Below are 16,577 nucleotides of genomic sequence, written 5' to 3' on the forward strand. Positions count from 1 at the left end.
ATACCCACATTCCCACATATATCTGGCAGAAGGCTAGGGTATAGTCTGGATGTGAGTTAGAGTTTAGTGCAAGGAACCCTAGGATATGGCAATGTATATCAATACAAACTTGAATATTTTCACATTTTTATTTAACAATATGGAAGTACAGAAGATTGTTACACAGTCCAAAACAAAATTTTATGCATATCAAATTACATTTTATAATCTTTAAGAAATCATAATGTGTAGAAGTAGTGGAAAATGGCTTTTTATGTTCCTTAGAATAATTTTCACTGATTTTGGCACCTCCAACTTCCTTTGGAGTACTTCTCCTCTCCTCCCTTTAGTCAATTCGGTTAGGACAGGCCATGACCCAAATTAGCCGAAACAATCGTTAGTAAATTTGAAAATATACATACGTTTAACAGGCAAATCCTTTCCTAGGTAAAAATCCTACAGAAATGCTTGCTTATATGTTCAAGGAAATATGTAAGTGTTTGTGTGTATATATGTGCGTACATAAGATGGTTAACAACAATATTACTTACATAAGCAAAAAATTAAAACAAGCCCTAATGTCTATCAAGAAACTGAGATTTTCATATAATGAAATAACACAGCATAAAAATAATGCATACAGTGCAGATGAATGGAACAACATACATGCATATTTGAAACAAAATTTGGAGTTGAAGAAGCCAGACAGAATACACAACATGTGGGTCCTAATTTATAAGTTTCAAAACCAGGCAAAATGTAGCTATATCACTTTGTCATATACTATCAGCTAATACAACTTTTAAAAACACAAGAAAATAAATACCCCCAAAGTCACATAATGAGGTACCTATCCAGTAGAGGAGAGGAAGGGGTTTATAAACAGAAGGGCATATGGGGGTTTCTGTGGGGCCTATAGTATTCTACTTCTTTGCCTAGTTGAGTTCTTTTGATAGCATGCTAAGCAGCTACGTGTTTACATTTTATACACTTTTTGGTTATATATGTTATTATTAAAAGAAATAAGTAAAAATATGTACTGGATTCTGTATTTTTTATTAGGATAAAAATCTCTAACTAAAGAGAGGTGAATAATACATTCCAGAAAAAATATAAAAGCATATTAAACAGCTTTATACAGAGCCTTTTGCATATAACATTTTAAATAATGTCTCCATTCAAAACAGACATATCTCCCAATAAAAAAATATAACGAGTTTTGTCAAGAAAGAGAAGTTATTATAGTGTAAGACAGAATCAAGAATAAAACCTATCTTCATACACTGGGATGATGTGTTAAAAATGAACATAATCATCTCTATAGGAATAGTCAGCACTGTATTCATACCTAAAAGTTCAACCACAGGTAGGCATTTGACTTAACAATATAAGAAAAGTGATGTTATTTGACTTAAATCGCAATACAAATCAGCAATATAACGTAGAAAATGAAAAGGTTTATGTAAAACTCGGTAGTATTAGATTTATGCAAATGTAATTGTGGCTTTTGCCATTGCTTTCCATGGCAAAAATCCGCAACGTAATGGCTAAAACCACAATTCTATTTGCACCAACCTAAATATTAATAAAAGTAGAGTGTGAGACCTGGATGGAGGGTATTATTCCTCCACGATTTTTTCTACTTTTCAAGTGTCAAGAGTATTATTTTGCCAATTATAAACACATTTTAAAAGCAACTGATTTAAATTGGATTGTGTCAATCACAGTGAATTCATTCACTCAAGAATGCACATCTGCTGAGTGACAACTATAGGTGAGACATTGTGCTAGATTCTTATTGAGTTTGGGAAATCCAGACTGAAAATGACATTGCCATTTTTGGTTTCAGCTTCTACATGTAAATAGCTCAGAAGCTGTCACTCCATTGCTACACCAAGAAAAAGCTGGAAAAAAACCATAAAAACTAAAATCTTTTGAGAACTGAGGTTTCAGGGCAAACCACCGCCCCAAAATTTGAAGAGCAGGTAAATAAATCCCAGAGAGTCACAGCTGAGATCACTATTACTTACTTGGACCAGAAGCCATTAAAGCAATACATGCATCAGCAATCATCAGAACCAGACTCAGACATGACACAGATGTTGAAATTATCATACAGGGAATTTAAAATAACTATGTTTAATACAGTAAGTGCTCTAATGGGACAAAATAGATCACATGATAGAACAGACGGGTAATATAAGAAGAGAGATTGCAATGCTAAAAAGAATCAAAAGGAAATGCTAGATTTTTTTAAAAACAAACATTGTAACAGAAATGAAGAAGCCCTTTGATGGTCTCATCAGTACACTGGACACCAGTTCAGGAAAGAATGTGTGAGCTTGAAAATACATCAGTAGAACTTTATCAACTGATATGCAAAGAGAAAAATAAATGATAAAAACAGAAAAGAACATCCAAGAACTGTGAGATAATTTCAAAAGGCATACTGTATGTATAATCAGAATATCAAAAGCAGAAGAAAAAAAGAATGGAGCAGAAGAAATATCTGAAGTGATAATGGTTATGGAATTTTCAAAATTGACAGACATCAAACCAGAAATCCAGGAAGCTCAAAAAACACTGAGTAGGATAAATAACAAAATCACTATATCTAGGCATATCATATTCAATCTACAGGAAAAAGAAAAACAGACAATATTGAAAGAACATAGAGAAAATATCATATCTATAGAGGCACAGAGATAAGTATCAGAGTGAACATCTCATCAAAAATCATGCAAGCAATAAAAGAGTGAAATGGAATATTGAAAATGACAAAAGGAAAAAAGTACCAATCAAAAATTCTATATCCAGGCTGGGTGCGGTGGCTCACGCCTGTAATCCCAGCACTTTGGGAGGCCAAGGTGGGTGGATCACGAGGTCAGGATATCAAGAACATCCTGGAAAGCACAGTGAAACCCCGTCTCTACTAAGAATACAAAAATTAGCTGGACGTGGTGGCACGTGTCTGTAATCCCAGCTACTCAGAAGGGTGAGGCAAGAGAATTGTTTGAACCCAGGAGACAGAGGTTGCAGTGAGCCGAGATCACGCCACTGCACTCCATCCTGGGCGACAGAGCAAGACTCCATCTCAAAAACAAAACAAAATGAAACAAAACAAAACAAAACAAAAGCAAAAAAAAATTTTTTTCTATATCCAGCAAAATCATTTTTCAAAGACGAAAAAGAAATAAAGGCATTCTCTGACAAATGAAAACTAAGGGACATCATCACCACTGGACCTTCATCGCAAGAAATGTCAAAGGAAGTTTTTCAGGCAGAAGAAAAGTGTATGGGATAGAAACTTGGATCTACATAAAGAAGAGTGCCAGAGAAGGAGTAAATGAAGGTAAAATAAGATATTTTATTTCTCTTATTCTAAATTGATGTAAAAGATAACTTTGTTTAAAATAACAGTAACAATATATTGGGTGATTATACAATATGGGACAGTGAAATGAATGAGAGCAATGTCATAAAGGATAGGGGAGAGGAACTGGGAGCACTCTGTAATAAGGTACCTGTACTACATAGTGTTTTTTGAAGGTGGACTGAGATTAGTTTAAAATTGGAATATCCAGGGCTATCACTAAAATATATATCTAAAAAGAAGGAAAATTGATGTAAAAATGGAAGAGATAAAATGCTCAATTAAAAGGAAGGAAGGCAGAAAAGAGTGAAGGAAATGCATATTGCTAAGTGAAAGAAGCCAGTCTGAAAAGGCCAAAAACTATATGATTTCAACTATATGATATTCTGGAAAAAGCAAAACTATAGTTATGGTGAAAAGATCAGTAGTTTCCAAGGATTCGGGAGGCAGAAAGAAGGGCAGAACATATGAAGCATAGAGTCTTTTTTAGTGCAGTGAAACTATTCTGTTACGTTTTAATTATGAATACATGACACTATGCATTTGTTTAAACTCATAGAACTTCACAGCACAAAGAGAGAACCTTAATGTACGCAAGTTTTAAATATAATTCAGGAGGTCTGAGGATCCTGGGAAATACAGAACATGATAAAACAATCTAACTATATTACAAATATGTGAGATAACCTTACTGAAGCGGGTGAGGGGAAAGGTGCTGACCTTAGCAAATTTGGAAATGAGTGAAGTCTGCAAGGCTAAATGCTAAAACAATTGTACATAAACACAAAACAATCCAATTGATAAAGTTGTTTCCCACATGGGCACAGGCTAAAAAATTGTGATCTCACCATACATTTATATTGGAAGTGAACAATTAAGTAAAAGAATGGCAGATGGTGAGAACCAGTTTTCTAACTACTGGATTGGGAGGTTACACATAAGGTAGGGAAGGAGGCTAAAATGATCCATGCGATAATAAATTAGAGTTGGAAACATCAGTATGAACTCAGGTTTAACTTAGTATAAACACAGGTGGTTACACATATAAATATCTATAGATATGTGTATATGTGTATGTGTTACTACACGTATTTTTCCATTTTCTGTCGATTAGAAAAGCTTCAAAACAACTATATCCCAGTAGCAAAGAGTACTTTCAACATGAAGGTATTCATTTCTGGTATACTTCTCCAATAAAAGCAACATAGGATCTTTGAAAACTATATATCTGATTCAGGGACTGGGGCAGGAAATATACAAGATGAGCTTAGAGCATCTTGAAGGGCCAGAAAGTAGGCAGGTACTCAAACATACACACACACACACACACACACACACACACCCCAATATGAGTATGTCGCAGGGACAAAGGAGGCAACTAAAAGACCTCTTAATGACCAAAACTGTAATAATTTGAGCAACAAAATAAATAAGGTAATTTGGATTATAAAGCAAAGTATAAAATAACCGTAAGTCCAAACTGGTATAGAGCAATAACTGAATAAGTAGATAAATGTGGGAGAACAGACATATATCTCATGTAGCAGAATACCAAACAAATTATGTGGACATTCTGCTCTCAAAGAGGTGGAACATAACCTCCCACTCCTTTAGCATGGATGGCATATAGTAAGTTCCTTCTAAAAACTACAGTATAAAAATGGGGAAGGGAGTAACTTTACAGTGAAAAAAACCTTCCTAACACTACCTCAGGTGATCAAGATCAACATCAACATCAACAGTGATAAGTCAGGCTGATATGACATGGTGTGATTTTACCTCTGTGGTTTTTCTTCCAAGGACCTATCTCGTCTAATCATGAAAAAATCTCAGAAAAATCCCAAATATAGGACATTTGACAAAATGCTCCTCAAAATTGTAAAAGTCATCAAAAAAAAAAAAAAAAAAAAAAAAAAAAAAAAAAAAAGTAAAACACTCATAACCAAGAGTATTTTAAGGAGACATGACAACTAAATGTTATGTGCTATTCTGGATGGGATCCTGGAACAGAAACAAGGACATTAGGTAAAAAGCATAGAAATCTAAATAAATGATGGACTTTACTGAATAATAATGTGCCAAAATCAGTTCATTAACTCTAACAAATATACCATATTAATATTAGATGTGAATAACAGGGGGAACTGAATACAGGCTATATGGGATGTCTACTATATTTTTTCTGTAAATCTAAAACTGTTCTAAAATCAAATGCTTATTTAAAAAATAAAAGACATTGCCCTTGACTTTAAGTTGCTTACATTCTTATGAAAATACAGGAGTGTAATAAATAGTTATGATGCAATGAGGTAAGTGCTGCAACAGAGATGCTAAAAGTACTGTGGACGCATGGACTATGTGCCTCAACAAGAGGATAACATTTTAGCTGTGCCTTGAAGAAAGGGTAAGAATCAGGGATGTGACAAAGGAGAAGAAAGAAAAAAAAGAAAAAAAAAAAAACCTTCCAGAGGGAGAAAACCATGAATAAGAGTTCAGAGGGAGGACATTTGGAGTAAGAACTTCAATGTGGGTAAGGCTAATAAATGATAGAGGTCAGAGATGGTTGCTGTAACATCTTTAATTTAAAAGAAAAAAATTGAAAATGTTTCAGGACTTTGAGACCAGCCTGGCCAACGTGGTTAAACCTGGTCTCTACCAAAAATACAAAAATTAGCTGGGTGTGGTGGCATGGGCCTGTAATCCCAGCTACTCGGGAGGCTGAAGCGAGAGAATCTCTTGAACCTGGGAGGCGGAGGTTGCAGTGAGCCGAGATTGCACCACTGCACTCCAGCCTGGGCAACAAGAGTGAAACTCTGTCTCAAAGAAAAACAAAATGATGTTTAAAATACCAAAAGGGCTGGACAGGTTTATAATTCCTTTCACTGTGATCTGTTTTGTTGAACCAGTACTTCACTTAGCTAAGGATATACATTTTCAAAAAGGGAAGGATTGCCCATAAAAGCTCACGATATTGAATGCACATTTGGCCACTTCCTTCAGCCAGAAATTTCCTTTTTACATATATAATTCCTCTTTTTTTTTAAGTGACATTATAACAAACTTCAAATTCCACTAATTTAATAAATGCCACAAAAAGCAAATGATATCGTGTTTTCCATAATATTTTCATTAAATAAAATATAATGATGTGCAGAAAACTAAGATAAAAAACAGTGATTTCTTATCATTCAGATACTACCCATGTTTGTTGCTTTAACTGAGGGATATAATTTGGGTTTTAAGAATTGCTCTTTAATTTGGCCCCAAAGTAAATGTGCTAGAGTGTCACACCATTTAAAACAATGTTATACACAAATGTATCTTCCCAATAGACATGTTGTTAATACCTAAAATGCATTTTAGTATATACTGTTCTTAATTCTAGGGCATGTAGCTCTCCATTAAACCAAAATTTCACATCCAGTCAAACTGTTTCATAATTTCTTTGCCCAAATCATTGTCTCAGATAAGGCTACATACGATAGAAGTATTCATGATAACCAGTAGAATGAAAACTTTCATTAAAACTTTAACTATCTTCCTCTTGAATATCAACACTTAATTATTCTTTGATTTTATATAAAGAAAAGAAGATTTTTTGGACAAATGAAGTTTAGGAAAGTACAGTTGCCCTGGAAAACATTTAGGAGATAAAGAGTTCTATTTTTGGTTCCATAAAATAGTCTTATATAAGCTGTTTTACCATTCGGAGCCCAGTGTTCAGTATCCATGATATTGTGCTCCAATTGTCTCATGCTAGGTAGTGGTTTAGAATCCTAGCATTTCTAGAAAGGGGAAAGAAGTGCTTACTAAAGATGACTTCTCTACTCTGAAGAATAAAGACTAGAAGTGCATCCTATTTTCTATTCAGAGTAGACTGCTTTACTTTATATTTTTAAGTTCCTTTGTCTCAATACTACTGGTTGAAAAACCTACTTCAGTAGCGATTAAAGGAAAAAATTAATAGATGAAAAACAAATTTCAAAATTGATTGTATAGAAACTCAAGTATAGTCAGATACCTTAAAGAAATAAATTATTATAAAATGTAGGTGACTACCACAAAACACTTTTCATATACAGGGAAAACTAATTTCAAGTGGATCAATGAACAAATAAAACTCTGTTTAATTTAAAACAGCTAATGTCCTTTTTATGCTTTTCTATGTAAGTTTTACAAGTATGATCATACACAAAAGTCACCAAGAAGAATCTCTCAATAAGAATATGAGAATAATGTTTTTAACTTCTGAATGTTGTTCTTATTATACCCTCTTTTCTCATGAAACCAACTTGTAAGAAATGCACTATAAAGAAAAAAAAATGTATGAATGCAATTTTTATGTGACAAAAATGATGCACATTTGGATATAATTCTGCATTTTACAAATTTATATCATTCATATTACTTTACTTCATTTGATCCTTGCAAAAACCCTATGAAATAAGAACAGCACGTTTTATCATCACCATTTTATACATGAGGAAACTAATATGATGCCGGATGTGGAAACTCCACCAACTTATGTGACTAGTGAGTTGTAGATTCATGATTATAGGTAGTGTTCTGAATCTTGTCCTCATGTCCTTCCAACTTAGCAACCAGCTATGAAAATGACTCTGTGCATCACGTCTCACATAATTATTCAGTGATTGCACCTGAAGTTATGCTATTTTCAAGTAAACGAGGACACATATGTCAGATTGATAGAGTGACAAATAAATAAAAGAGAAAAGTGCCTTTTCTAATTTGGAGTAAGACAGGAAGACAGAGGTAGATTTCATATATTCTATTTAGCCACTCTAGAAAATGTTTCCAAAAATGATACCATTATAAAATATAAGCATAATTTTTGGAAATCATAAACTCATTTTTATTTCAAGTACTTTCAAAAGCTAAAATTTCCCTGTTTTTTTTGAGACTTCATCTTGCTCTTGTCCCCCAGGCTGGAGTGCAATGGCACGATCTCAGCTCGCTGTAACCTCTGCCTCCCAGGTTCGAGTGATTCTCCTGCCTCAGCCTCCCAAGTAGCTGGGATTACAGCCACCACGCCTGGCTAATTTTTGTATTTTTAGTAGACACAGGGTTTCACCATGTTGGCCAGGCTGGTCTTGAACCCCTGACCTTGTGATTCGCGCGCCTCGGCCTCTCAAAGTGCTGGGATTACAGGCGTGAGCCACCGCGCCTGGCTCAAAAGATAACGTTTCTATAACTCCCTAAACATATTCTCTTTAGCCTTTGAATGGACTTCAGTGGAAGATGATTCAAAAGCAAGGAGGAATAACTTTCACCTATAGGAATCCACTTGCAATTGATTATGTACTTCTTTATAGATTAAAAAAATCAATGTGTAGCATAAAAAATAACTTAAAACAGTAGTTTTATCACTTCCAAGTGAAATATTGAAGACTGTGATTACCTGTAACAGTTAATTCAGTAGTTCTTCTCACAATGAAACCTCCATATTTTAATTCACAGGTATAATTTCCAATGTCATCTTCTCTGACTTCTCTTATAAGCAGAGTATCTCTTTTGAATACAATACTTGGCCTCCATGTTTTTGTCCTGCATTCCTATATGAAAAACATACAATTTTGGTAGTACATATAGTAATGGAAAAATATAGAACAGTTTTAAATGACTAAAACAAAAGCTTCTAAAATTATATTTTAAAGGGACTAAAAAGTTTGAAACTAATGCTAAAGAATTCCACTTCTTCTCAGAATCTCTGGGAAATCAATTTGTTTCCTAGAATTTGCCTTCCTAGAATAATACGGCAAGTTGTACTGGTCATTATACATTTTTGAACCAATGAATACTTCAATCTGAAGATAATTTTTTTAAAAAGTCAATTAACTTCTGAGATTAGTATATCTAAACTACATATGTATTGATTTATTAGACATAAGAATAGAGATGTATGCTAAGACTATACCTGACATCATTTTGGAAACAAATGTTTCACATTTGATGATTGCGAAATCAACCATATTGAAATTGATAACATAAAATACAAACCATATTATTTTATTGGAAAGTAGAAAATTTGCCGTACAAAAGATGGCACCGTTCAATGATTATACCTGAATTCTATTTCAATATTTGAAACATTTTAGTTTTACATTTAGTAAAAATTAAATCTCTTCATAGTGTGTGCATGCTATAATCCATGAAAGACACAATCAACATTTACATGCAAGGTCTTTAGAGTTCCATAAATATCTGTTTTCATTGTTGATAGACTTACCAAATTATGGTCTCTGAATTAAGCTTTGAATTATAATGATGTTGGCTCAGGAGATTTCTGTTTTTGCCAAAACAGAAGTCAATTTCCTCTAGCCAGATTTGAAATCAATGGAACGAGGATAAAACAGCTTTAAAACATTTGACACTCTTCAGGGGTAATATTATTTCTAAAAAGTTGTATTGCCAAATCAAATTTTTACAGAACATTATTTTATGTGGCTCAATGCCTTTGTGTAATTGGGGGCAATTCTCCAGTTATTTCAGACCAAAATATACATTGCATATGCCATATTAGTTGTATGACTCGTGGTGATTGCATAAATTTTCCACTGAATGTGTGACATCTATATTTAGTCAGACTAATTGTTTTATACTATTCTACTATAGAAGTAGCCCTTAAATCTCTGCTATTTAGACTATAGGGGCTAATCTTTGACTATGGAAAGATAATCTGAAATTTTATGACTTTTAAATACCACATATACTGCGTCCCCAACCACCACTTCACTAGTCTGCATAGCTTAAGGTCAAAATTACTGTGGCAATGTTGGCAATATGAGTAAAGGACTAGCCACTTTTTAAATTGTGTATGTGTAGTCTCTCATCTTTCAGCAAATTTTAAGATGCTCTTTACAAAAGGTGAGAAAAGACACACAACTCTTAAACTTATTAGTGAACAACAAAGGAACTGCATATTTAGAAGCTGATGTCACACATGAGTACTAAGGAAAAAAAGGGTTTTTTTGGAGACTTCGGGTCAAACTCCCCTAATACCACTCCCCCTTGAAGCAATCATCAGGGCTTACCTCAGAATATGCCTGTGGAAGTCAGGCAAACCACAGGGTGGTTTGAGATGTAAGGGTGGTTAAGGATGAGAAATACTCCAACAATTAAAAAAAGAGAAAAAGAAAATTCATTCCACAGTAACAGAAACCAGCAGGACTAATATTTGAGTTCCGTTTAACATAGTCTAGGACTGAAAATCAAGCAAGGGACAAGTATAAAACAGTTCCCTTGATGTTCTGAATCCACAATTTCACATGATCAAGAATCAAAAGTAAGTCTTACTTAGGAAAGAGCATTGCTGTTTTGGAAAAATCTTTTTTAAAATTGTTAAAGGTTTGCTTCTTGTTTTATTTCTAACAGTTTTTGAATTCATCTTCAGTCTGTCATGAAGGCTCAAATTCTGTGTACTGACATTTGTGGATCAAGTTACAAAGAGGCCCAGCTTCTAAAGTCCTACTTCCAGTGAGTTGGACAAAGCAAATGTTATATAAGGATTCTTTAAACTATGGATAAAATATTCTGGAGGAATATTCATAGCATCCATACTTTATTTTTTGAGTACATTCAATAACAAAAAGTTCTTTTATGGTACAAACAAGCTTAAAATTATGTTCAAATCTGGAATATCAGTAAACATCAATGATGGTGATAGGAAACTCAGAGGTTCAATTATTCTGTTTAAGGTTAAAGTTTCATCTGGTTTTAGAAGAAAGTTACTTTAATATTATATTTCTGGTGTCATAAAATTTCCTCAGATGTTATTTCTTTAAAATGTTTATGTTTATACATGAAAAAGATTAGAATATGGACAAAATTATGACCATTAAACAGAACATTCCATGAAAAACTAGTATATGATTTTATCCTGGAAAAAAAATCAAACCTTTTTCCTTTTGTTTGGGGACATTTTGAATTACTAATGTGAAGAACCCTGAAAAGAAGGTTCAAGGTAATTTAGTTCCTGAAATTATCAACCCAGATCATAATAGACTTGAAAATATTGTCCATGTAAATAAAATATAAACATCAACAGAACAGCTTATTACAGTGGATTATCAATACAAATATTGACTAGAATTTACTAAATCCATTGGTTAAAAAACATTTAATGACCAGTATAACTTGCTGTATTATTCTAGGAAGGCAAAGCTAAACTATATCATGCCCATGTAAGTTTTCTATCCAATTTGCCCCAGAATATAAGGCACAATTAATTTGTTAATAGGAAATAGAACCACCCACAGTCCATACCTTGTACCAAAGGATTTCAGGTTCTCTGGTTGGCAGGAGAAAATCCTCTATGTCACGGCACGAAATTTCCTTGCTTTTGCTAAGTTCAGCTTTTTCAAAATACTTCATCTTGGAATTATAGCAGAGTCCAGTGTCATTTTCACCCACTGTTAGCGAGATGGATACTTTCATACAGTAAGTGGAGTTTCTGTAACAAAGCAGAATAAATATGGTGACCTGGAGTGAACAAAAAGCAAGTGTTGCCAAGGCACTGTATTCAATTCACTTAAAAGAGAAGCAAAAACTTCACTGTTTAACTAATTTTATGGTATCTTGACTTAATCCACAGGGTTCTCTCTTGCTACCCAACTAAACAATACTTGGTCTTGTGAAGGTTAAATGTATATTTGTTTTTATTTGCCAGAGAAAAAGTTTTGTTTTACATTCAGGTTCAGTTTTAAAATGTTTAATAGATATTTTGTACCTAGAAAAAAAATAAAGGAAGATTTAGGTCAAGAATAAAGTCAAGCCTGGGCTTATGCTAAAATTAACAAATTCAATAGAAGCAGAAAACTATAACTGGCCTATTAATCACAGCGAGGTACAGGAATAATGGGGCATGCTCTTACAATATTGGTTGTCTTGCTAAGAAGAGTAGTTACTGAGTCTGGGCAGAACACATTCTTGGATAAAAGTATTGCAAAGTTACTATCTTTATCGACCCGTATCTATTTGGGTTGGGACCTGGAGTCCAGGTTGTCAGAGCAAAGCATTCTACTGTGTTACATAAGAACAACCCCATCCTGACAGACAGATTCTACAGAATCCAGTCATTAAATAAGCATCTCTTTTTTTCTTCCTGGTACATAAATCAAGTTTATATCTTGGAATAAGTGAGGCTATAAACCTTTTGAAAGGGTTGGGACCAAATGAAGTTTTTTCAGTAAATTGCACTACCTCTACTTATTTTTTAAGTCTCAGGACATTCAATGAACACTGATAATGTATCAGGCATGGTGTTGACTAATGAGAAGAAAGAGAGGAATAAAATATTGAATTCAAAGTTTGCTTTAGAACTTCCCATTTGGTAAATAAGTGCCCAACTGCTTATTCATGTACTTGGCCATCAAATTCCTGTATTTGAGTCTCACTGCTTACCATCTCTACAACACTGGGCAATTTATTTAACTCCTTTGAGTCTCAGGTGGGGTAGAGAGACAGCACCTGTCTGAGCATTAAAAAGGATACTGGATAGAATCTGCTTGGCCTGTCATAGGTGCTCAGTGATACTAGTTCCTCTTCGCATCATGAACAACATCTCCTAAGTCCTCCTCCTTATTCAGCTAACACTTTGACATTTAAGCAGCTCCCTTATTTAGATTCTTGCTTTTGTTTAATGCTAATATGACACAGTGAGAATGTCCAGAAGATGGGTAGGCTATTAGGCTTAATATCTGGTAACAAAGAATATTTCCACAAAATTGGATGGTTCTTTATTGAATGTAGACATCTCTAGCTTCCTAGAATACCTAGCCTACAAGTAGATGTAAGATACTTAATAGGTGAAATAATTAGCCATTAAACTAAAAAGTCAGAAGTTTGAAAAAAGTCCTGAGCATGCGTGTTTCAGGAATTTTGCTAGAAGAAGGCATATTCCCTGTCCCGAGGCCCTCACAATCCAGGGAAAGAGACAAGCAAATAAACAGCTGAAATTCAACATAATTTCTATGAAGAGCTATGAACTACCACAGTGGTATCAAAGAAAGAAACAAGAAGGCTCCATAAATGATGGTATTTGAACTATCTTAGAGACTGAATAAGACTTTTGCAATTTTAAGAAGGGTTATCTGAGGTAACGGTTTGCACAAAGCCTGGAAGGATAAAACAACTTGCTGTGTCTAAGTAATTGCAAATAATGTGGAGTGACTGGAGTATAAAGGACTTGAGACTGGATAGATGCACAGAAGCAAGACTGAAAGTCACATAAGCCACTTAAAAGAGTTTAAACTGTATGTTGAGGAATGATGAACTTTGGATCTTGGAAAGGATTTTCTGATTATAATGAGAAAAATCGGTTTGACTGTAAGGAAGAATAAATGCAATGAGACAAATTAGAAAGCAACTGCATTCATTCAGAAACAAATGGCAGCCCCAATGAAAGCAACACACATTGGGACACAAAGAGGGATCACGTTCAAAATATATTTAAGACACTGAATCAATATAACAGTGAGGAAGCAAAGGAAAGAGAGAGGCATCCAAGATGATCAAGAATTTCTCTCAGTTGAGTATGTGAAAGGTAGAATCAATCTTTCAGCATAAAAAACACTGAAAAAGAAACAGATTTGAGAGAAAAGAGTGTGTTAAATTTTAGCTTGAGCTTCACATCCAAATGAAAAAGATACCCTCTTTGGGTTTGCCAGCAATACTGCTCATGCATTATTTATTAATTTTACTCCAGTACTGACTGGCGCATGCTCTTTCCAGGCTCATTATAAGATCATTTTTTCAGAAAAAAAAATTATCTAAATTAACCTATTAACTGTTTTAGGGTACATTCAAATGTGCCTTAAGAAGATACTTAGGTTTTGGAATAATACAGATTTGTAGAACACAGAATTTTTAAAAAAACAAAACAAAATTAAAAAAAACCAAAAAAACCAGAAAAGCCTTTTAAAGAAGTAAATCTGTGCATTATAATTTTGAAACTTCCACATAAATCGTTTAGACACAAGAGTCTTAGATTTCCTTTCTCCTCAAACTATTGATTACTTTTGTTTGTCTGTTGTACTGTATCTCTTTGTGTGGAATACCAGACATTCATATACAGAGAGAGAGGGAGAGAGAGGCAGGGTCAAGTGTAGAGCAAGACTCCAAAGCCCAACCTCATGGGTTCAATCTCAATCACTCATTCAAGCTCTATCACTCATTATTTTTGAAAACTAGGGAAAGTTACTTGGCTCATTTGGCTTCCAGTTCCTTATTAGGATAAGGTGAAAGTAATACCAATGATGCCATAGGCTGCTGTGGAAAATGAATACAATAAAACCCATAAAGAACTTAGAACATTGCCTGTCTTCCAGTGAACACTCAGTAAGTGTTAGATCTTATTATCAGCACCGCCTCCTTCATTCCCAGTTTCTTTATATTTCCATTTTGCAGTACAGTCACACAGTGTTTGTTTAACAAATTAGAACATCCTACCATGATGAGGCCTTCAGTTCTTTGGTGTCTAATTAGTGTGAAGCTTAAAAGTCCAGATAAGTCCTTATACTTTTCATTTGAAATATATGAGTGGGTTGAATAAGAATGACTAAAGTTGAAGTAAATATGGACTCCCCACCACAGCCATCACCTCTTTTTCTTCTTTAAATACAAATGTCCCCTAATCTTCAGAAAATGGCTCCAGATGAACATCACTTAGGTATTCTTATTTTCCTAACTTTTATTCTTCAGCTCTGTGAGATGAGTGCTGATTTACAAATGTCTGGTAATGTCTGAAACTCCAGACTCTCCAGGATGGCACTATTTTCAAATTACTTTCGATGTTTAATACTTGTTTACTGTTTCTGTTCATCAGTAGGTGATTTAAAAAGCTAAAAATAAACTAGTATCCAACGAATGCTACAGTCCCATTTACTGAGACGAGCTAACAGGAAACAAGCAACTTGTGACACATTAATAAACATATGATACCCCTGAGGGGAATTTACACACTCTCAAAGCAAAGAGTGCATTCCGCCATCATCAAACTTGCGACATGACTGCTATGGTTCTCTGCTGTCAGGGAAATAACGTGGAATGGGGTAAATGGGGTAAAGAGAATGCTCCTAAAGGACTTATGGTAAAACCATTAGCGCATATTTACTCAGCTTTTACTGTTTATAACAGATGGGTTGTAGTCTAGGCAAAAACTTAAGTCATGATTGCTGGTTTCAATGTTTATAAAATGACTAGAGAGACAGGACATGCATGCAGGCAGAGAAAACAGAGTTATTTACAGTCGAGAGTCAATACCCCACTATCCTTTCTAGTGAAGAAAGAATATTAGTATAGACTTTTAAATAAAGATCCAGTTGTCTCTGGCAAGGGTGACGCTGAGGTCCCCACCAGGTACACACACAACATATTGTAGAAACAACTAACATAAAGTTACTTATTTCAATGTCTTAGCATTACAGCAAAGGGATCCAAGGCTGAAAGAAGTCAATGAATTTCTCTAATTCTATTATCTAATTAGTGGTAGAAATAGGGTTAGAACTCACATCTCCTAACTTCTAATTCACTGGTCTCTTCTATATGCTAAGGGAGGTAATTGGTGCTGGGTTAGCATACATAGACTCTATATACCTATGGATGATCATAGATATATAGATATATACATACCATTGTTTAAGATAAAAGAAAGTTACCTACCCTTAACCCTTCGTTTTACTTTATTTTACACTCTAAAATAAATGTCTTCTGGACATTAAGGGCTTACATTTTCAAATTTTCTTCAGGAATTTAATGACACAAGTTTTCAAAAAAAAAATCCATGATCTAACTTGATTTTTTTGAAAATTTAGGTCCTTAAAGTCCCCAAAATCTGATAAGTGATATAAGGGAGCAGGTGACCTGAAATATTATTGTTTCTTCATATTTTTCTACTATATAAAAGCTATATGTATGTATGTGTGTGTATATATACTATATATATTTACTTCTGAGGCACTGGCTTTGAGTCCCGCCTTAGACAGAAGAAAAAAAAAAAATCTGATTCAGTGAAAATATTGGGAATTCCCAAATACTTTTGAACACAATTAAGAAATCAATATAAGACACAAAAATAAATTCAAAATAATTACTTCCATTCAGATTCCAGAAGTCAGTAGAGCACCGTGAACTCCTCCACAGGTTTCTCAGTACTGTTGTACTTTGAAATAGAAGACAATTCAGTATTGATATGCATGGGAGCTATCAA

General features: G+C 34.1%; 1 protein-coding gene across 1 annotated transcript in view; it reads right to left on the reverse strand.

The window, feature by feature from the left end:
* Window positions 1–16,577, reverse strand: part of LOC105537767 (interleukin-1 receptor accessory protein-like 1) — an 847,405-nt gene that overhangs the window by 12,297 nt on the left and 818,531 nt on the right. Inside the window, exons 4-5 of the mRNA XM_011977432.1 lie at window positions 11,636–11,822; window positions 8,772–8,925 (exon numbers count right to left, since the gene is read on the reverse strand). Of these exons, the coding sequence (XP_011832822.1) occupies window positions 8,772–8,925; window positions 11,636–11,822 (341 nt within the window). The remainder of the gene's footprint in view (window positions 1–8,771; window positions 8,926–11,635; window positions 11,823–16,577) is intronic.

Source organism: Mandrillus leucophaeus, unplaced genomic scaffold, assembly GCF_000951045.1.
Source record: "Mandrillus leucophaeus isolate KB7577 unplaced genomic scaffold, Mleu.le_1.0 Scaffold1026, whole genome shotgun sequence".
NCBI lineage: Eukaryota > Metazoa > Chordata > Mammalia > Primates > Cercopithecidae > Mandrillus > Mandrillus leucophaeus.